The following is a 24,276-nucleotide window of genomic DNA, read 5'->3' on the forward strand; positions in this document are numbered from 1 at the left end:
AATGAATGAACGTACACAAAGAATTACTATCCACGTAAAGCGCATCATTCAATCACGTGATACAATGAAGAAGCCAAGCGAATTTACAGTCGAAGAGAGATTATACTGTAATGAGATAATGCAGTAAGTTAATTAGATGTCTCTCCCTTGCCTTTGTTAAGAAGATGCGGGAAATCTCAAGCTTGATTGATTGTCGTGCATAGTTGAAGTCTACAGAGATGTTTGTTTTACTTTGTTTACTTGATTGTTTTATTTGTGATGTTCTGATGGTTATTATTGATTTGCATTTGTAGTCTTTTGTGTTTGTCTTGGGTTAGCAATGGATTGGAATGATCATTATTTCATTCAGCTGCATTTATTTAGTTTTGTCATGTATTTTTACGACATCGGCAGAGTTTGTATTTAAAACGAGAATGGCAGTTCCGTGATATTCTTTTAGCCTCTTTCCATATACTAATATATGTGGGTTTGGTTACAGATGATAGCATGCATGGATAACAGAAGTCATCATGGGAGTACGAGGGAGCAGGAGTGTTTGATTCCATAAATCAGTAAGTTCTATGTCAATGTTTTGTTTTATGGTGTACTGTGTTGCTGTTGTTTTAATCGCTTGTTTTGTATGTGTGTTTTATATGCTTTAGCCATTTAATTTAATCTGCCACTGCACATGATTAAATCATATAAGATATTAGACTGTTTACGATGTTAACTTATAAACATGTTATTATTCATTATCTTATGATTGTTTATATTTATATTTTCAGGACGCTCCGATATTATATCTACATTCGATAATGTTGAATATAGAGATATTGAAGAACACTGTGTTTGTTGTTTGAACTATTAAACTACTACATATGGTAACCTGGACATATAGACATATAGACCCACCCTTGCTTTGGAATTACAAATGTATTCTCATCTTAAAATCTTAATGACCTAGAAAGCAACAATGGTCTCATTGATCTCAATAATCGAACAGTTTCCCTGCTTAAAACATCACGTGATAGCCCACGTGGGAATAACAGACGTGCTTAAGTGCTAACGAGGTACCTGACGATATAGAAATAGAAGAGAGTTGCTGACCATATAGACAACGAAGGAAAAAAAAAGTTTTGAAATTAAAGATTTTATGATAACTATATTTTATATATATATATAGGTGTTTCATCTACAATTGTTTGAAATCAAATATTTAAATTTTCATCATTTTAATTAAGAAACTATTTCTCTGTAATCTTTGTATTTTCGAAGTTGTTTTGTGAATAACAAGGCACACATAGGCAAACTCTTTATAATGAGTAAAGTTTGATTAGTATATATAGATATACTCATATGTAACACCATATGATGGAGTTTTGCTTGGATTGGTTACATTCTCCATCCTTGTTTGCCTTCTTACACAGCGACATTATTTTTATTGTCAATAAAATATTAATTTTTCATTTACCATCATGCTTCAATAAACCTGGGGAGGCCCCTGTGGTTGTTTTATACGGGGACTCTTAGATTCACTGTGCAACATATCAGCACCTTATTAATTCACACATGATCGTGAATCATAATGGTGAAAACCCGTATAAAACCCTGTTCATGTAGCGCTATCAGCGCTTTGATTAATATTCTGCATTACCCCGCAGCCTCACTCTGGGATTGTCCTTACCTAAATATAACTTTGGAAAAACCAAACCCACTCAAGAACAAGTACTTATTATTGGCGCTTATTCTGTTATGGTTTCCCGTTTGTTAAGATATGAAACATAAGTGTCTATGTTTAAATAGAAAAGGAGAGAAATGAAACTTTACTGGTGAACCCAAAACCCATTTATCACTGTGACAAGTCAGAGTACTGCCATTGCCATGATGTATCCATAATTGTGCAAATGTTTTGCTTCGAAAAGGTATTATATATGCTCATATTATTTTGAAAATCGTTCCTAACTAGATGTAAAACAAAAGATTGAAGATATATTGGTTGATTGACATTATCACGTGATTCAACCAATGTTTTCAATGAGGGTTTAAGTTTCCGTCAACTTGCTGTGCACCAGTCAATTGTAACCACGGCCCCCGAGATTCGGGGTATACCGGGGAAAGCCGGGGAAATGGGCCGTATTTTTACCTTCCAGATGGCCCCGCAGTGCCGGGTGAATGCGGTGGTTTTGTCTTCGCGCCAAAAATTGCGGGGAATGGGCCTTACCTAGGGTCCCTGGGGTGCGGGTGCATTTGGCGGGGATTTTACCAGCAGTTCGTCCCCGAAGGACGGGGATTTTACCCGGGCTTGACTAGACTGAAAGTCAAAGTCCCGGCTATTCCCCGGACCTCGGGGGCCGTGGTTACAATTGACTGATGCATAGTATGAGACCCTATCTTTTCTTGGCTGTACCGCGTGGTTTCGCTCCCTACTAAAACCGGGTCGTTTTTGTTTAAATAAAATGCCCCGTCGACCTCCTCGGGAATAACAGTTTAGTTTATACATATTTCTTTTATCTCAAATGTGGCGAAACATGATAGCTTATCGCCCAATGTCAACTAAATGAGCCTTTTCACTTTTAAAACTGAGCTGAATCTATTTGTTCAAATTCTATTGCAATACAACAAAGCATGAATATTTGAAAGTCAAGAAAACCAACATTGGGGCTCTGTCGGGGCACTGTCTGTGCAATCAATATTTCATAACTTAGTCGAACAAAAGCATATATATTTATCATTGTAAGGTACGTTAACTATTTTACAAAGGATATAACTTGTACAAGGACGATGCCCATGTTAGAACACATCATTCACATCAGGTTATATTTGGTAAAGTATCATTTAAATGGATGGTATTTTCTTATGAATTTGGTTGTAAGAACAATTAAATAGAATCACTTTGGAGTAGTCCGTGTCCTGAAAATAAATCGGTACTGGTGTACTGGGGTCCATATTGAGAGGCCATGAGAAAATATCTGGCGAGGATTGGAGTGACAACCCTTCAGGATAGCGGCGGACACCTTTGCCGCCAGACCAATTTTACTAATTTCGAAACGATACATAAAGATCTGTACTATAGATTTGTTTCCACCGCATTTTGGGAGGGATTGTTTTTGTTTTTGTACATGTATTCATAAACTATTTAAGGCTTTAAACAGAAGAGTTGGTTCGTTTAATTCTCAACACCTTTTACGAACATGCAAGGTTTCAATTAGCGGAAATCACAATGCACGTGGTTCCCTTCGTCCTGAGCGAATCCTCCTCCAAGGGAAAGGCAGTGGCTGACCATGTAAGCTGATTGACCGGCGGGGTTGTGTAGGTCAACCGCCGTGCCCTGGTAATGTTGAGAGTGGCAGCTGTGGCATCCTCCTGCCAGCTCGTTTATCTATAATTTAAAAGACAATGAAGATTTGCCTGGTGATCGTATGCAACAAGAATGTCACGTGATATACATGTGTAATACATCATTAAAATGCCCGATCATGTGGCATTTTTGTGTACCACGTTTCTGAAGTATTGATGACGTATACAACAAAAATATCACGTGATACACATGTGTAATACATCATTAAAATGACCGATCAAGTGACCTTTTTGTGTATCACGTGATCTAATGTTGCATTAATAACATTTTTAAGCGGTCGCTCCTATTGCTACATCATACATCATACAACGCATACAAACATTTCTCGCACACCCTATAGGCATTTCCGGTGAATTCAGCCGTGCTGGAAAACTCTATCTGGCATCCCCCCAAGCCAGATGAGTCACGCGCTGTGACGTAATACTTTTCATTTCTTTTATTTTACACTCTATGTAACCATTATTATAATATTCAATAGATGAATTCCATAAACATTAACTTTACAAAATTCTACCTTCAAATCAAAACAAAATAACCCTTAAAAGACGCGATACTGAAGGAACTTTTTGACTATGCAGTGAATAAAAAATACTGCGCGTCATGACGTCAGTAAACATCATCGCACGCGCTTTTTGGGGAAATGTACAAAAATGCGCTTTTTCGTGTATTTTTTTTCACAAAAGAATGTAATTTAAGGTGTGATAGAAAAAATATCAACCATGTGTTTCCGTTCCGGATAGAAAAATCCGACCCTCGGACACGCTGCGTGGCCACTAACTCGGCAAGCCTCGTTACCTGGCAACGCAGGTGCCCTCAGGTCGGATTTTTCTATACGGAACGGATACACATGACAGATATTATTAGTTAAGTACTGTGTCTCTGGAGCTTTCGGGAGTAAAAGCATAATAAACCTCCTACCAGCTCGTGTATCTATCATTTGAAAGAAAATGAGAATACAGGAAGATTTGTTACGCAAAAGCTCATATTATTACACCACACAAAGAAAATACGTTAAAATCCTATCTAGTTTAATTATTTTATGAGTACCCACCAACCCACCCCGAAATCCGAGGTATTAAACTCTGTAATACTATAAACATAAACATGTTAAAAAGATGGCATTTAAAACTGTGTTCTTCTTAGTCTAAGTCCCAAATTCATGCTCAAGATGTTAGTAAAACGGGCACAGGGATTGTGGCAAATGTCCGTGCTCCAGAAATGTAATTTAGACAACAAAGTTTGCAATTGTGTGCCCGCCCCTTGTCCTGTGATTTAAACATTGATAGGCGCATGGCCGTTATTAAAATAAAAAAAACTTACATGGATGTAACCAAAGTGGTCGTGCATGGCAATGATGTATTTAAGAAGGCCGTCATTGAGGCAAACTGTCCCTCCAGGAGCTCTACATGCGCAGCCTGCGTCCTGGTAACTGAATATTTAGAACATTACATGTTATAGTTATTGTAAGGCAATGATATATATATTTAAGAACGATGTCATTGAGACAAACTGTCCATGTAAACAGGAGCTCTGCATGTACATCCTGAGTCTTGGTAGCTGAATATTTAGTTTGTTACGCGACTGGCTATTTTGTGAGACAAGGTCTAAGTGTAGATAGCGTTTTATGTATGCGTCCCAGTAGTTAGGGTACGTTATAATTACATGTATATGCAAAGTAAGGGATGTATATTTAAGAATGAGAATTCTACTTCAGATTTAATTTTCATATACTTGAAACCCTAAAAATAGCTTATTTTCTCATCTGAAGATGTGCCTGTTTGCATTGAAATGTATAGGGGAATTAATCAGTAGTGTATAACCTTAACGTAATGTTACATTCGGAGCTCCTCGGCCATTTTTTATCGAAAACAACCTCGGATGTATTTGGACGGTTTTCATACCATAAAAGTGGTACGTTTAAGTCCGCTGCAAGTAGAACGCTTAGTTTACTCTTGAAAATATTTATTATGTTTGCAATAATACACTTCACTGGCAATCAATTTAAACTTAGATCAATAAATACAACTCTAAAACAGTACATTTAATTAATGATATAATTCAAAAATTACGAACTGCTTTAACTGATGTAACGGCATACATTTGAGGTTGTTTTCGATAAAAAAAAATGGCCGAGGAGTTCCGAATGAGTGGAATAAAGTTGATATACTGAATCACAATTCTTAGATGATAAAGATGTTTTAAAAATGTTACCAATGTTTTGGAACTGAGATTTCAGTGCCCACTAAATGACATAACAACGATATATTATTGTAACAAACAAGTATCATCAATTCAAGGTGGCGGTGAAATCTAAATAACAAATATCGTATAAACAATCAAATGATATATCAAAAACTATTAGACAGGCAACACACAGATGAAGAACATACGAAAACCAATGATCCAATAAACGAACGCTCACTTCAATTAAATAATTACACAAAGATAACACATGGTAAGGACATACATACAAATATTGCATTGCCCAACAAGGATTTGAAAAGGGCAACGAGCTAGGTCAGAAAGGCCACATCGAATGAGCTTAAATTGGGCGCTTTGCAAGGGCAAATGTGCAATTATTATTGTTTATGTGTTGTAACTTCTTTCAATACTAATAGTGTGTCATCTTTACTTTAGAGTCAAAATTATATTTATTCATTATTGCCATACTTCTTTTTGAAAAATGACTCTGTCAATCAAAAGGGCACAGCAGGGTGTAGTAAAGAGGCAGCAGGATGCTTGAAATGCATGATGCCCCGCCCTGTTATTTTGGGCTAGCCGGGGCACTAAAGAAAATATGGATTGTTAAAACTATATTTAGTGTAAAACTTTTAGTGTGAGGACTTACTGTGAGCGTGCCGCAGCGTGACCATTGCACGTGTCCTGAATATTGTTATAGGCGTAAGCGGTGTCATGCATACCGGACACGTGGTTTTTAGCGATGCCAATAGCTCCAGAGTTAGCCAGTTGAAGAATCTTACATGCGTCTGCCCTCGCCGCTGCAGAGGAGCAGGACCCTGAACCTCCTAAAGTAATGTCGAAATTGATTAAAACTGTCGACACTCTATATGTCGAAACTTTTATCTCGAGTTATAAGTTGATTTCACTTCTCCAAAATTATATTTAACGTCGATTTCCGATCGTTTTTCGAAATATTTCTATACATTATCATTGTTTCAATTGCATAAAACTAATCAAATATAATCCCCTTTATGAAGCATTTTTCAATATGTGTACAATACATACAAATAATTGTTAAAATCAATGAGTGATTTTACTTGTTGTTTTTTTAGACTTTTTTCCGGTTCAGAATTTATACCATCCGTTTCTATATAAAACAATTATGTTATGTGTATTCATGCTTCATAAATATTCTCAAGTGATTACTGAACTTGGTAGGTCTCTTGTATTTATATATGTTAGGCCCAAGCCTCGTGTCACTGAACAGGTACTTCGTTAATTGTTTGGCTTCTCGCCTTGTCTCTGAAGTTTCCTTTGTATTGTTTATTTAATAATGTATGATGTCGAACTTTTTTCAGAATGTGTTGGGTTTAGCTTTGCATGATTTAACAAAAGCAGACATCGATAAAAAATAATTGTCCCTAGTTTTTGTAATCAAGTTTCTGAACGATTGGTGAACAATTGCGACTATTAAATTTCTCAAAATTTCTCAGTCGTTAACACGGCCTTGGTTTTCGTTCAACCCGTCACTTAACATACGAAGGGTCGTATTTTGTCAGTATATGTAAAAATTATGGTTGTATAATCCAACATATAACTTCGACAAGTGACAAGGGGTTTTATTCAATATTCAACCTAAGTTAATCTCATGGTCATACATCATTGACTTCATTCACTCTGTTGGTCAGTAATTAATAACCAGTAATCCGATTAGCTACATCGTTCTTATATCCAATTAAAGGGACTGTCTCACAGATAATGAAATAGCAAAAAAATGCAGAAAAATGACATAAACTTGGCATCGATGTGTACAATGCATTGAAACTTACTAATTGAAGTACCACATAGTTTTCAATTTATTTAAGTTTAGCAGTTATTTCGTATTTTTCCTTTAAAAAAAGTTAATGGATATGTCTACCAGTTAGAAATCATTCCTTATGCGTGATTGGCTAGTCGGTGTTATCACGTGACATTACCGAGGTAAGTTTATAGCTTAATTATGTCACTCGTTGAGAATAAGCCTTGATAGCTCAGTAAGGAAGACGTTGTACACCAATTTTAGCGATGCAGGTTCGAACCCGTTCTCCGACACAATCTTTTTTTTTTACATTTTGGTACTTTTTGTACAATTATGACATTACAATTATTCTATTAGATAATTGTCCTGAGGTTCGTTACAGAAAAAAAACTTCTTTTTTTTGGTGCAAATCTGTGAGACAGTCCCTTTCTAAGACCGATATCCTAGGGTCCCGTTTCAATAATAAATATTGGGGTAATCCTTACGCTGCTTAAAGAAGATTTACCGCAATTAATAATATTGTTTAAATATTCCAAAAGGGATGAATAAATGTACAAAACAATGGTTTTTATGAAGGATAACGAGTTTGATTTGAAAGAAATGAGCACTAAACACGGTTTTTCAACCTGATGAGACTATAGTAGACAACAGTAAATCTTTTAGCATTCACCAAACATTTAATATTTTTGCGCTTTCTGCTATTAAATAAACGGTTACAGTCTTGTAATCAGTAACTGATATTTTCCATAAATGCATTATTTTATTTAGTAAGTAGGTAGAAACGGAAAAAAAATAGTTAGGGTCGGCGTATTTTTATAGGTAGGGTCGGGTTACCTGAAACGGACATATTTTTTTTAGGCCTAAGCATTATATTAATTGGAAATATAACTCAGCTCAAAAGGTATCCGAAATGCATGATAGCATACTAGTACTTGTCTATACGTTTTAGCATTTTTACCTGTAGAAGTCCCAGAGCACTGGTTGGCAGCTCCAATGCTCAGATATGTTCCAACAACCCATGGGTTCTGTAATATACGTTACACAAGTATTGGTTCATTTACGGTATACAACTCACCATTATCTTCTCAAGTAATAGCGGTCAAGCGCAAACGGTGATAATCGTTTTTTATTTACACCTTATCAAATTTCCTTTCATCTCGCACTTCAACTTGCAAACATTTAAATACCAGGAAATTGTTTGTTTATTTTGGAACACGCAATTGTGCTCGGGGCCTCGACTTATTTAGGTTTCGATCCATCGTCAGTATATTTTTTATAAATTTAAAAGGAATAATGGTCGAGACAAAGCATAGTCCTCAACCGAACGCCAGGCCCCAATATCACAAAAATACTTAAGTCAAATCTCAAACTCAGTCTCAACTCATTTCACCATATAATAGCGTAATATTCTTCAAAATCTTGAAAGTTGTATACTTATTGAAAACGTTTTTCCTTATAGAATGTTTTGATAAAAAGATTTTGTCATTTATTTAAAGAAAACAAAGAAAACTAATTCTAGAACAAAAATTATACTTGAGTATTTTATAAAAAGTATAGAATTGTACTCAAATACATTTTTTGGCTGTAGCAAATGTTTACTTTGGAATTCGACCAAAGGCTTTTATCAGTATATTCTGTGATAGAATGCGCTTATAAAACTGCTAAAAAACATATATGATTTTTAATAAATTTTAATGCTATGTGATAAAATGTGTTGAGACTGAGTTTGAGATTTGACTTAAGTATTTTCGTGATATTGGAACGCCAGTTCTCGAACGATCTCCCGTTCGGACGATCACAGTTTAACTGTATCCATCATCGTTCACGTTCAGTAGCTTGTACCTTATATACATGTAACATCGATAATTAAACATCACTTACATGTCCGTTGACGGCCTCCCAGTTTAACTGTATCCATCATCGTTCACGTTCAGTAGCTTGTACCTTATATACATGTAACATCGATAATTAAACATCACTTACATGTCCGTTGACGGCCTCCCAGTTTTACTGTATCCATCATCGTTCATGTTCAGTAGCTTGTAACTTATATACTCATAACATCGATAATTAAACATCACGTACATGTCCGTTGACGGCCTCCCAGTTTTACTGTATCCATCATCGTTCACGTTCAGTAGCTTGTACCTTATATACATGTAACATCGATAATTAAACATCACTTACATGTCCGTTGACGGCCTCCCAGTTTAACTGTATCCATCATCGTTCACGTTCAGTAGCTTGTACCTTATATACATGTAACATCGATAATTAAACATCACTTACATGTCCGTTGACGGCCTGCCAGTTTTACTGTATCCATCATCGTTCACGTTCAGTAGCTTGTAACTTATATACATGTAACATCGATAATTAAACATCACTTACATGCCCGTTGACGGCCTCCCAGTTTTACTGTATCCATCATCGTTCACGTTCAGTAGCTTGTACCTTATATACATGTAACATCGATAATTAAACATCACTTACATGTCCGTTGACGGCCTCCCAGTTTTACTGTATCCATCATCGTTCATGTTCAGTAGCTTGTAACTTATATACTCATAACATCGATAATTAAACATCACGTACATGTCCGTTGACGGCCTCCCAGTTTTACTGTATCCATCATCGTTCATGTTCAGTAGCTTGTACCTTATATACTCATAACATCGATAATTAAACATCACGTACATGTCCGTTGACGGCCTCCCAGTTTTACTGTATCCATCATCGTTCATGTTCAGTAGCTTGTACCTTATATACATGTAACATCGATAATTAAACATCACTTACATGCCCGTTGACGGCCTGCCAGTTTTACTGTATCCATCATCGTTCACGTTCAGTAGCTTGTACCTTATATACATGTAACATCGATAATTAAACATCACGTACATGTCCGTTGACGGCCTCCCAGTTTTACTGTATCCATCATCGTTCACGTTCAGTAGCTTGTACCTTATATACACATAACATCGATAATTAAACATCACTTACATGTCCGTTGACGGCCTCCCAGTTTAACTGTATCCATCATCGTTCATGTTCAGTAGCTTGTACCTTATATACATGTAACATCGATAATTAAACATCACTTACATGTCCGTTGACGGCCTCCCAGTTTAACTGTATCCATCATCGTTCACGTTCAGTAGCTTGTAACTTATATACACATAACATCGATAATTAAACATCACGTACATGTCCGTTGACGGCCTCCCAGTTTTACTGTATCCATCATCGTTCATGTTCAGTAGCTTGTACCTTATATACACATAACATCGATAATTAAACATCACGTACATGTCCGTTGACGGCCTCCCAGTTTTACTGTATCCATCATCGTTCATGTTCAGTAGCTTGTACCTTATATACACATAACATCGATAATTAAACATCACTTACATGTCCGTTGACGGCCTCCCAGTTTTACTGTATCCATCATCGTTCATGTTCAGTAGCTTGTACCTTATATACATGTAACATCGATAATTAAACATCACTTACATGTCCGTTGACGGCCTCCCAGTTTTACTGTATCCATCATCGTTCACGTTCAGTAGCTTGTAACTTATATACATGTAACATCGATAATTAAACATCACTTACATGTCCGTTGACGGCCTGCCAGTTTTACTGTATCCATCATCGTTCATGTTCAGTAGCTTGTACCTTATATACATGTAACATCGATAATTAAACATCACTTACATGTCCGTTGACGGCCTCCCAGTTTTACTGTATCCATCATCGTTCACGTTCAGTAGCTTGTACCTTATATACATGTAACATCGATAATTAAACATCACTTACATGTCCGTTGACGGCCTGCAGTTGGTACCATGTATAATGGTCGGCTGTAAGGACTCCTCCATGGAACTTGTAGCACTCGGGCTTGCTGACCGTCGCCACGACAGAAGCTGATATGTGGCCTGGAAGTATTTGAAGTATTATGTACCTGTTAAAATATCTCATATTTAGGTAGAAGCACGCAATCTTGCCTACCGTCGTCACGACAAACTGGAAGTATTATCAACCTGCTGACATTTGTTCAAATCCTAATCATAAACATGCTAAAGCACTCGATCAGGCATGCCGTCGCCACGACAAACTGGAAGTATTATGGACCTGCTGACATTTGTTCAAATCCTAATCATAAACATGCCAAAGCACTCGATCAGGCATGCCGTCGCCACGACAAACTGGAAGTATTATGGACCTGCTGACATTTGTTCAAATCCTAATCATAAACATGCTAAAGCACTCGATCTGGCTTACCGTCGCCACGACAATCTGGAAGTATTATCAACCTGCTGACATTTGTTCAAATCCTAATCATAAACATGCTAAAGCACTCGATCTGGCTTACCGTCGCCACGACAAACTGGAAGTATTATGGACCTGCTGACATTTGTTCAAATCCTAATCATAAACATCGATCTGGCTTACCGTCATATTTCTACTCAATCATCAAGTTGGTTGTTGTTTTGCTTACACAGAGTATGGGAAATGATTATGATATAATCTGTCACTTTAAAATACTCCTCGGAGTTTGAATCTGGTAGAATTTCTCGAATAAGCATAAATTCCTTATAACTAGACACAGGTAAACTCACTTATTATTTGGTAAAATTAGTGTAATTTCCTCATTTAAAAGAGTTATGAGACTTTGAAAGGTTTTGTTTTTATGATTATCATATAAAAGACTACTTTTGCTATGGGAAATGAAGTACTTGTGTATAAGCATTTGGCTTAATGAAATAAATAACATCAACTTGTTATGCGTATTTATTGAGAACTATGGCCTGGACTTAGACTTTCAGAGCGCATTTGTGAACATGGTCCTAGGAGAGTATTTGAGGGAAGCTTACCACTTGCTCTGGCGTTGACGTTGGTTCCCGTCACACACAGGCACGTCCCAGACGCAGGATGCTGACCAGTGATGTCAGCCCTGGTCAAAGCCGCCAAGGTCAGAAAAAGGATGACCGCAAACATGTCTCTAAAATACAATCAAACAGGCGTTAAACAGCCACCCAATGTTTACGGCCACACTGGTCGTTTTATACAGGTTAACACTTTATGCAGGTATGGATTCGCAAGGTACACGCATTTTATAATAAACTATTGCATTAATATGACAATTAACGCATGTGTATTTTTGGGGGGTGGGAGTAATATTGCGCGACGGCGAAAACAATGCCGAAATACCAACATGCTATCAACGAAAGTAAAACTCAACAGCAAGACATCTCAACAGTTGCCTAGTCATTTTTAGGGCGGGCCCCAGAGAGATCAGTCAGGGATTTCATTATGTTATACATTGAAAACTACAGGCACAAACCCAGTAGTCGAGCATTCAAAAGTAATCCCCGTTGGAATGCACAAGGCAAGGTTTGGAAAACCGCCTTAAAGCGGTCAGTGAAACACGAATCCACTGGAACACGGGTCTACTGGAGGTCTTTTACTAGTTTTTATGGCCATGACCTCACATTTGTCCCGACATTAATCAATATTTGCAAAACCAAAAATAGAAGCAGCATCATAACAAGCACAATTTATCATATATACCGCACCGTCGCTTTTGAAAGCGGCTAATCACCAATTCTAAATTCAGACCATTATACATTTCCTATATTCTGTAAACCAATATGCGTTAAAATTCACGTCAAAAGGAACAAAATAAAGTAAAATGCTATACCAAATAAACAAATAATTTCCATTTGAAAATGACTTCAAGTTTCAAGCAGAAAATGATTACCCGTGCAGAAATTTTTATCTGAAAAACCCGACCACTTTTAGAAATTAAGGAAATTAATCTCAGGCAAATCTAAATGTATTATATAAAGAAAATAAGAATATTTACAATGAAAAACAATCCACTCTGGTCTGTACAACTACAAGCCTGCGAGTCGGTTTATAAAATGATCAAGTTCAACTATACATGAAAAGGTGTGACGAAAGCTCCTTATCTGTCAATGTCGTGGTTATACATTTGCAGCTTGGTCAAGTCAGGCCTCATTGTTAAGGAATATGATGTCAAATAGGTTTGCCATTACATTGAGCCATTAAAAGAAATGGTACGTTTGAATGGTAGTGTAACAAAACATACTTCCCTCTCAAAGAATAATACATAGAATAATAATACATACCTATCCCCGGGATATGAAATGTTGATCCCCCTCCACTGTCTGAAGTTGAGTGTATGGTGCATTTGTCATATAATTGGTACTAGTAAGTTGTATAAGCTATTAGTAGTAGTAGTAGAAGTAGCAGCAGCAGTAGCAATAGCAGCAGCAGCAGCAGCAGCAGCAGCAGCAGCAGCAGCAGCAGTAACAGTAGCAGTAGAGTTGAAAACAAGTTTAAAAGCCAATGAAACAAAACAATATCCTCCAATAGAGTAATGTCTAGATAGACCCCCACACAAACCTCCGATATACAGGATGTTTACCCCCTACACCGCCTGAAGATATGTGTATTGTATACTGGAAGTATGGTAGATATAGTTGTATCAGCAGAAATATTAAAATAATTGGTAGTGGGAGTATTAGAGTTGTAGATGTTTTTGTCGTCGTGGTTGTTGTAGAAGGAGTTGAAGTAGTATTAGATTGAGTAGATGTTCTTTGTCATCGTGGTTGTTGTAGAAGTAGTTGAAGTAGTATTAGATTGAGTAGATGTTGTTGTCATCGTGGTTGTTGTAGAAGTAGTTGAAGTAGTATTAGATTGAGTAGATGTTTTTTTGTCATCGTGGTTGTTGTAGAAGTAGTTGAAGTAGTATTATATTGAGTAGATGTTTTTTTGTCATCGTGGTTGTTGTAGAAGGAGTTGAAGTAGTATTAGATTGAGTAGATGTTGTTTTTTTGTCATCGTGGTTGATGTAGAAGTAGTTTAAGTAGTATTAGATTGAGTAGAGGTACAGCAAGTATGCAAAAATAAATGACTGAATGCCCAAAGATGAAGGTACGGCAGTTTTTATTATTTCAACTGAAATCGGTCGTGAACTAACCAATCACACGATCCCTTTAGATTTCTGATTTCTGGTGACCACATACAAGTGATATTATTATATTTATCAAACAATGTATGTATAGAGATTAGACTTATTCAGCATAATAATAGTATTTTATAACTAACACATATTATTTAGTAATTGAACTATGACTTCAGAGGTCACTCAATGACTTATTTTAGTTATAAAAACATAGAACGTGCATAGCTTATTCATTCATCTATAATTAATGTTAGGGTAATTACTTATTAATAATCAGCAATCCGTACCTTCAAACGGGCAGACATTATACTGAGATACGGTGGCTTAGAGTTGACACATCTGTTATTTTCACGAGATTCGTAACTCGTTTTAACGAGAAAATAAGTCGAAACCTAAGTATCTTTAACGGGATTCGGAAGTCGTTTAAACGAGATACTTAGTCGTTTTAACGAGAAACTAAATCGAAAACTACGTATCTTTAACGGGACACGTAAGTTGTTTATGCTAGATACTAAGTCGTTTAAATAAGATGCTTAAGTCGTTGAAACGAGATAAAAAATAATACGTGTGTCTTCTCTATCTATACCATCACAAGGGACCACCAGAAATTGAATAGTTTATGCCACCTCAAATGCCATGATAGCATAACCAGCTTAAGTGTGGATCAAACAGCTTAAAGCAGTCTTCGGCGCGTGGCTGACATAGTTTTGGTTCTTATCTGAACTACCATTAGTTTAATGGTCACAAATCGGGACCTATGTCCAAATTTGTGGATGCGAATATAGAAATGTGCATGATCTTCAGACTTGATAAGAGTTGGGGTGAAGTAGTACAGTCATTTTGTGACAAATAAGGGCTAAACCTACCACAAATTGCAACAGAATATCTGACAAGAGTTTATTACTCATAAAAGTGTCATATATAACCAAAAAAAAAGTCCTAAGGAATCCAAGTGGTGGAAAGTATTAAAAAATAATGTTTCTTAATCCTACTCTGGTACCAGTTTTTACTACTTTATAATAGGTTATTTAACGACTTTCTAACAATATTTTAATAGCTAAACACATATTAGCATAGGAAAATGGTATGGGTTTATTAGTGAAATGAACATTGCCATCAGGGGTATTCTATATTAATCTTAAATGGATCTAAGAACGATGTAGCTAATTGGATTACTTGCTATTTATAACTGACCAATATAGTGAATGAAGTCAATCATGTATGACCATAAGATTTACTTAAGTTGAATAATAAATACCACCCCAGATAAGACTTTCCACTTACAATGACCTGACATATGTTCATTGATGTTCAACACAATAATAATTTATAATGATAAAAAGTTGTTTGTTTTGAAAACAATATTTTTCAATATTAAGAAAAAATCAGTTTTACTTTATAGTAGGACAACATTGTCTGCTTGCTTAGTCACTGTTTTCATGATCGTCAAATTCACTGTTCTCACATTCAGTTTCCTGAAATGAATTAGCACACCCTGATCCTTTGCAGTTGCTACATACAACAGAGCACTCAATGTTATGCTTCTTGCATGTGCACCTCAGGTTGCTGCAATCTGTCTTGCAGCTGCATCTGATGACCTGCAGGAGTTCCTGTGATGCTGGTGGTAAGTCAGTTTGGACAGGGAAAAGCAACCCATCACTCTCTTTCCATCCCCAGTCTTGTGGCAAAAGATTATTAACGGTACCCTTCCACTGCTGCACTTGGTAGTACACTCGGAGACTATGATATTTTGCTGCTGCTGATGTAGGTGGTAGGCTTTGTAACTGAACATAAGAAGAGCTAGTTGCCACCTTCTCACAAAAACGATTGTACCGTAGTGAGTTGAGTCCCTCCCCAGGCTTCCCATTGTACAAACACACCAAAGCATTCTCACCTGCTGCCACGACATCTGCAGTGGATGCTGACGATGTGCCAAACACTGTAGCTTGCAGACGGAAGACATTACTGGTTATTAATTTTTTTATGGCAGCTCCTTTACCAATGCCATAGAGGCGGGATGTCGTAGCTGGCTCAGGTTTGAATAAGAGGTCATGTGTATCGAGGTTGGTATGGTAGATGAGGAGTATGAGCAGATCTGTATCATCACCAATGAGCACAGTGTTTCTTGTGGTGGCAGACTCCACTGCTTTCTGTACTATGAGGAGATCAGCATCACCTGGGGCATGAAAAGTCTGACAGGTATTCTTCTGCAGATGACCACTGAGCATGTTAATGAACTGCTGCTTGTTTGTGCTGTTTGCGAGGAACTCTTCTTTCTTCATGGTAACAGGCATATCCTCATCAAAAGTCACGGTTGCTCCAGTCCTTCCACATGCTCGTCTCTGGTGCGTCATGTCCTTCGTAGATGTGCCCTCATAACCATCAAACACAACAATTGCCTCGTCATACTTCCTCTTGACGTACTCGGTGTACAACCTGCATATGCAATTGTATTGTATGTAAAGGAATGTTATGTGTAATTGCAATAGAATATAATGAGAACTTTTTTCATTATACAATGTTAATTATGATATAGCCCATAGCAGCCGAATGTTTACTTTTCAGTGTGTTTAAAATTTAAAAGACATCAACTTTTCAGTGTGTGTAACGGTATCATGGTCAAATAATTACAGAGACAGTCAAAATATACACAACGTCATAATAAAAGAGACATTCGCTCATAACATAATTTTTTTTCAATAAAACGTGCATTCGTTGAACACGTCAGGTGTATATTTGAGCCACAATATAGATATGTTGAATAAATATGTTAAAATCAAATTGTCAACGCTAAATCTGGCGCAGGGGTTGTTTATCGGAATAGTGACAGTCGAACATTGAAATGCTTCGTGACAAATTCTAGTACTTAGTGATTGCCAATTTGCAATTTCATCGGCAAAATATATATAAGTGTGTTATTTTCTTTGTTATAACTTAGGTAATAAGAAGATACGTCCCCTCAAACGTCCTTTTCTGGATCCGTCCCTCTTGAAATTCAAATATATATTAGTCCTGATATATCTTTGAACACATCGATAACTGGCAATTAATGAAAGAATACACGAACAAAATTGGTAACCTGCTGTGACTACATTAAACCGCAAATAAATAGCTATGGATTATCCATCGTGACAAAAACTTAAATTAGGGCTTAAAATATAGTAATTCTTCAAAGCGATGACTTCGAGCTCCGCAAATTTGGGGGACGTTAATCCTCAGTTTTAATACGCAAGCTAAATAATCGATTTACTGTTCAAAAGTTCAGTGTGATTCTTTACTAAGCCTATCGTACATTAGTGGGTATTTAAACCAAACGGTTTATAGCAACACTACTGTCTTTGAATGTCATTAGACGTTCAAAAACAGGTCACCCTCAATTCATGCACGTTCAACACTGAAAATCAGGTGAAATCACAGTTGTACCTCTTAAAAGTACATTTACTGAAAATACACCATTTGTGATTGGGTAACCAAAGCACAATCAAGGATGATTAACATCCAAACAATTTTTTCATTGAAAAACGTTGGAATGAGCCTATTTATGTGTTCCGAGTCCAAAACATTTAGGCTTCAACAGCAAACAATATGGAATTCCTTACCAGAAAAACAGAAAAATAACCAGCTCAAAGAATAAAACCACTGACTACAAATAAGTTTTAATGCAGTTGTTTACAAAGTGCTATTGTGATACATAAACACAGTACATAGATGATCTTCATATATATTAATGCAATATAAATGAAAAACAAACAACAACAGTATAACACAAACAAATAAAGAACCACTATATGCACTGTGAAAATAGTTTTCAATCACTGACATTCATTACAGTTATGTTCTCCAATCGGAGGTTGTCCACGAGGGTTTCTGTCTCGTCCTCTTAGGCCAGGGATGAACAAAGGGTTGAGAATCTGGTCTTAATGGGATGGTGCTCTGTCAATGCGCTGGAATAACATACTCTTCAGTGGGGTCTGTGTCTCCAGGAACATTCTCAGGACTGACTGTGGTATCTGACTGCTTATTTTGATCCGCAACCCCTTCCGCTGTCGAACAATGAGGTTCTTTCAATGGGAGGAATGGTAGCAGTAAACTCATATGTAGTAGACGCCGTCTCTCATTTTAACACTCTGGTAAACCTGAAAAATAGGAATGTCAGAATTAGGCTGAGACTCAACTATGTACACATCACGACCCCACTTATCTGCTAGCTTACACTTTCCTTGCATACCAACGTTCTTAACAAGAACTCTGTCACCTTCTTCCAAACGTATATTCCGGGCCCGAAGATCATACCGTTTCTTGTGACGCTTAGTCTGCTATCGTGCCTCACTGCATGCCACTTGGTAGGCCAACGATAACCTTCTCTTCAAGCCATCCACATACTTTGATGAGCTCTTCTTCCGAGACGAGGTGTCTGGTTCAACTCCCAGAAAATGCATCTATAGCTAAACGGGGAAGTCTACCAAACATGAGGTAATTGGGAGTAAATCCGGATGTTTCATGGCGGGTTGAGTTATAGGCATGAACCAGCGTTGGCACAAACGCCTTCCAATTCGCCTTCATCTCCTCCAGCGTACCCAACATGTTCAAGAGAGTCCGGTTAATTCGTTCCGGCATCCCGTTACCTTGAGAATGATAGGGCGTCGTACGAGACTTTTCTACATTTGCATGGCGGCACAACTCTTTAATAACTGACTCGTCAAAATTCCTCCCCTGATCACTATGCAATCTGTTGGGAAAGCTATAATGACAAATAAACGTGTCAAATAACACATTGGCCATCTGATTCTTTGTCGGCACCGACGGAGCAAATTGGTGAAATGGTCTGTAATAACGAGGATGTTCTCATACCCACCAGACGACATCTCAAGAGTTAGAAGGTCCATGCAAACGAGCTCAAGGGGACAAGAGGAATGAATAGGTACAGGACCGGCGGCATTAGAAGCCGGGTTTTTTTCGACGAATACAACGAGGGCATCTCCGAACACGTGTCTCCACAAAATCGTCTATCTCAGGCCAAAGCAATCTGGATTTGAAGAGAAAATATGCGACCCACACCTTGATGTCCAACATGGTCGTGTAAACCAGAGAAAAACATGTCATGAAACGCCTCTGGAAGAACAAGTTGATTAACATCTTGGCAACACTATCCCGGCGGCGCAAGACACCGTTCTTTAAATATAATTTCTGCCACTCTCGCAAGTATCTCCGCACAGGTTCCGGTTCTAACGCATATTGGCGTTTGGTTGGCTTATGTCCGGCTGAAATAATATTTAATACCCTTGAAATGGTAAGATCTTTAGATTGTTACAGCTTTCAATCTATGCCACAAAATGCTTCACTAGAAGGCGACTTATCAACATGCTGTTCCAAGTTGATACACTCAAATGCAGGTGAGGTCTCAGGTGATATTGCAGAGGCCTGAAAAATTGCCTTAACTGCATCGTTAAAGCGACAGATTCCTTCTCTGGTATGCGTGACAAGAAGTCAGCATCAATATTTGAACGACCTGGCCTGTACTGCAAACTGAAATTGTATGACGACAAGGCTGCGAGCCAACTGTGTGAAGTTGCGTCCAACTTTGCGGTGGACAATACATATGTAAGTGGGTTGTTGTCCGTGCGAACTCTGAAGAAGTTACCATACAGGTAGTCATTGAACTTAACCAACAATGCCACTTCAGTGCCAGAAACTCTAGTTTGGGAGCAGGGTAGTTGCGTTCGTTTGGGCGTAAAACTCGTGACTAGTGTCAGCTACAACTCGTTCCTTCCCAACGTCCTGCACTTGATTCAACACTTCTACAAGACCGGAAGTGCTAGCATCGGTGTTTAAATGAAAGGGCGACTGAAATCTGCATATGCAAGTACATGTAGGGACGTAAAAAGACCAATTAGCTTGTCAAACGAATACTGCTGTTCAGGACCCCAGACCCAAGGTGCAATGTCGCGCTTAGTTTTAGACGCCTTCGACCGCTTGATGGTTGGGTGACCGATGAGTAAGTCGTTGAGAACCTTTGAGATCTGTGATACGCCAGGAACAAAACGCAAAAAAATATCCAGCATATCCCAGAAAACTGCGCAGTTCCTTTATATTGTTAGGAACTGACCATTCATTCAGAGCGCGGACTTTCTCCGGATCAGTTTCAACGCCAGATTTACTTACCACATGACCTAGGTATTTTACCTTCGGAAGAAAGAACTCACATTTCGAACCCTTGAGTTTAGCCCAGCTTCCTTCAAACGTTCAAAAACTGCCTGCTGTCGCTCAAAATGCTTATCGAGAGTCTTCGAGAAAATATCATCTAGATATATCACACACTGGCGCAAGTGTAGTTCTCCCATGCACCTCTCAATCATTCTCTGAAATGTCGCAGGTGCATTGGTAAGTTCTATTACACTCATAAAAGCCTATTGGACCAACATATGTCTTCTCCTTGTCGGCCTCCTTCATTGCCACTTGCCAATACCCTGACCGTAAATCCAACTTGCTGAAATAACGAGAGCCAGATAGAGAGTCAATAGTCTCGTCTATACGAGGTAGGGCATACGCGTCTGGTTTAGTACGCGAATTCAACTTGCGAAAGTCAAAACAGAAGCGAAGAGGGTTATCCTTTTTTTCTCACCAGAACCACAGATTTGTAAGATTAATTTAATGCTCATCCAGGTTTGTACTTTCAAAGTCAGTCGGACCTGTGGAAAGTATACTCTTTCATCCCTCAAGGAATTGCCTGGCCTCAGTTTTACGATCTTTTGGAATAGAATCAGATGGCGTAGAAATTCCGATATCCTCGAAGCAGATTGACTTTCCTGCTGAGATGTATTTGAGCTCTCGAACGGATCTACAGTCCTTACAACATCCTCCTCCTGCAACTTACAATTAGTAACCTTGGGCATGTTCTTCACTGGCCTAACTGTCATGTTGAAGATCCGAACCCGTACTTTGGAGTAAGTACGGTCTGGGTTTACCTTCACCAATCGAGGGCAAACATTCACAGTGTTATTGTTGTCCACACCTTCAGTGCCTCCATGCATCATTTCGCCAACACCTCTCACTAGGCCGGTTATAACTCTGGTTTCATGCTACTGCAGAGTAACTGGCGTGTCAATCAAAGCTTTCACTGGAACTGCATGTAGGTTTGATATAGCTGAAAAAGCTTTCTTCCAGGCAATATTACGTGTTGTTCTGATCCTTCTACACCTTTGAAGTAACTGATCACATTCGTACAAATAACAAACGGTACAGCGTCAGTATAAGGAGTGTCAACGATCAGCACAGGAAATATCGCATTCTGCTCGAGCTCGCGTTTGTATCTGTAAAAGGCGATACTCCCTTATCGGTGTCGGTGTGCCAAGCTGCTGTGATAAACCACCCTGACCTCTACTCAGCCTAGGTTGCTGACCTTCAGTTTCCACCAAGTATCCAGCCTGGATAACTCGGTCTAGACAATCGTCCATGTTATCATCACCATCTCTCTTACTAAAGTCTCCATCCATTATAACAGATCAGTGACGAATGTAACAACTTAATGCAGAAAAATTAATATTTCAAAAGAGTGGGGAAGTGTGTAATAAATGATATTTGGTTAACCATGTAATGGTCGAAGAAGGGAGATGTGTAATATATGAAATTATTTTGCAAAGCCGGGAGTAATGAAATATCTGAACAATTCAACCGTTCTATTCAATTCAAGTTGCCCTGTATGTGGCACCATACAAACACATAAATAAGTTTTATTTTATAACAAATAATAAATCTCTTTTACTATCTAAACAGTTCAAAACAGTTAAATACTCATGGGTATTTCATTGCTGATTTAATCTACTCTTCACATTACAATTAAAAAAATGACACAAATTTACCTGGTATTACCTCTTGCGATGTATTTTTAAACTTCATAAAATCAAATATCACCAACACATTTTTATTGTTTTTTCAATATTATTAATACAATAAATTCACAACAATATGTTCTGTCAAATATTTAATCAATGAATCGCTCAGTCAAATTCAAACAAATACCTTTCCGCCACACAGCAAAATCTAACCATTCTTCAAAAATATCTTCAAACTTTCAAATGCCCGTTTTAATTCAAGTGAAACACACAACATATACAGTTCCATTGTATAATGTGATTGTTCCACTAAATGCTGAAATGATTTATTTTCACCTTCACACTTATAAAAAAAGAAATCCTTCACAACAGCTTATTTGGAAGCGACAACTATATTTATGTCTATTTCAAGAAAAATATAATATAAAGAAATGAAAGTTCTCAGAAAAAAAGAGGTTAATATTAAACTGTAGGATGATGTTTGTTAGCTCACCAAACACCTTAATGTTACTGCAACCGAATGAACATACCAGAGTCCCACGATCAGGTTACTGTGCACTGGGGTCCTCAGACTGTTTGAACCACACAAAAATCTAGATGCCACAAACTAAAAAAATAAACAACACAATTAATGACTTACACAAAAAAAACAATGCATTACATACAATTTCCAAATAACAAATAAATAATTTATGACATGAAACAAAAATAAACACTTTCCTGAATACTGTCTTATATATAGTTGAACTCAACTCAATGTTATAAATGTTCTCTGAAGATGCCAGCTGTCAAATTTCACAATGTTAACAAATCATCCGAATTACCGGTATAGTTGTAAATCTGAAGAAATGAAGATTTCGAAGGTTGTCATGTACTGAACTCAGTTAAGTTTGATGGTATCTCTAGATATTTAATTAATTAGGCCTTTTACACCTGCGAAAACTCGTTTAAATATCCAAAATCAAAGAACAGATTGTACACCACTCTACACTGTTGTTGTTGTTGTTTTATCGAATTTTTGGCTTGTTGTCGCCGATGTCCACGTTGTACTTTGACGAATCGATACACCGTTATCATCTCATTGTACTACTCCTCATTGTACTTTAACTCTTGCTACTTATTAGTTTTTTGTAAACGTCACTTAATGTAGAAAGTTGTTTTAGTCTATTTTTTAATATTTTTATTATTATTATTATTATTATTATTATTATTATTATTATTATTATTATTATTATATCCTTTTCGTTTCCGTCAAATAGAGTGCCAATGACGCGACAAAAGCTTCTTTCGCTTCCACAGAAATGTCTTTTATCTCTCCTGCAAGGACGGCCAATGTGATTACCCCACAGTCTATACCAAAGCAATTCAGGTGCTCTTCCGTTCTTCTTTCTAAGGAATTTCTGGCCTCTACAAATCTTTTACATTGAAATATGTAGTGGTCCACTATTTCAGGAAGTATTACAGTTTCGGTCGTTACTGTCTGTAATCTTTGCTCAATGGTTTTGAGATGGCTATGTCCACTCAGAAACTGGTTGATAAAACTAAAAGTATTTATGTTTCTGTCTCTTATGCAGTTCCTCCTTCCTGGTATTGAAAATATGTCCTGGAGTTTTTCTGCCTTTTCTGAGCGTGCATACTGACTTTCCCATCTGTGCTTGAAAGTTTCTTTCATTTGCCTTATAACATCCCATTTCTCTTGTAATGCTATCTCTTCTGTGTTTTGGGCTTCTCTGGCAGCTTCTTTGGCCAGGCGATCGGCTAGTTCGTTTCCAACAACATTATTATGGCCAGGTACCCAGTGTATAGTAATTTTATTTTCTCTTTCTTCTAGAGTAGCAACTGCAGTTTTAATTTTGAGTAGTGTTTCTATTTTTGTCTTCTTCTGGAATTTCTTTTGAAATCGCTGACCTTATTGCTGCTTGACAGTTTGTGAAGTTATCGATGTCAATGCTGTTAATGCTGGTTAGTTTGCTGGCAAATGCAAGGGCCGTCTCTATTCCAACTATCTCCCCGGCAGAGTTATTACTCAACTTTAATACAGTTTTTTCATCTGTATTGGTGCTGAATTGTAGCCATCCACATAGATAACTGCCCCTGCCCCTGTAGGTCCGGGATTGCCTAAAGTCGACCCATC

At 37.5% G+C, this 24,276-nt stretch overlaps 1 protein-coding gene across 5 annotated transcripts; it reads right to left on the reverse strand.

Annotated features, from left to right (window-relative positions):
* Positions 1-3,122: 3,122 nt before the first annotated feature.
* Positions 3,123-23,168, reverse strand: LOC128222459 (uncharacterized). 5 transcript variants are annotated; one of them, XM_052931469.1, is made up of 8 exons: positions 22,967-23,155; positions 22,673-22,749; positions 12,194-12,321; positions 11,136-11,254; positions 8,275-8,341; positions 6,186-6,363; positions 4,658-4,766; positions 3,123-3,358 (listed from the first exon to the last, which is right to left on the reverse strand). In XM_052931469.1, exons 3-8 carry the CDS (start codon positions 12,315-12,317, stop codon positions 3,185-3,187), a joined length of 771 nt encoding a protein of 256 aa, XP_052787429.1. In that variant the 5' UTR covers positions 12,318-12,321; positions 22,673-22,749; positions 22,967-23,155; the 3' UTR covers positions 3,123-3,184. The 5 variants fall into 5 exon arrangements, with proteins under 5 accessions (XP_052787429.1, XP_052787428.1, XP_052787431.1 ...); XM_052931468.1 differs by lacking the exons at positions 22,673-22,749; positions 22,967-23,155 and adding an exon at positions 13,472-13,548; XM_052931471.1 differs by lacking the exons at positions 22,673-22,749; positions 22,967-23,155 and adding an exon at positions 13,186-13,300.
* Positions 23,169-24,276: the final 1,108 nt, after the last annotated feature.

This window comes from Mya arenaria, chromosome 16 (assembly GCF_026914265.1).
Source record: "Mya arenaria isolate MELC-2E11 chromosome 16, ASM2691426v1".
In the NCBI taxonomy this organism is placed as follows: Eukaryota; Metazoa; Mollusca; class Bivalvia; order Myida; family Myidae; genus Mya; species Mya arenaria.

Bases quoted from the DNA above. Each gene is read 5' to 3' on its own strand.
- LOC128222459 (XM_052931467.1), bottom strand. From the start codon at position 16,664: ATGACGCACCAGAGACGAGCATGTGGAAGGACTGGAGCAACCGTGACT.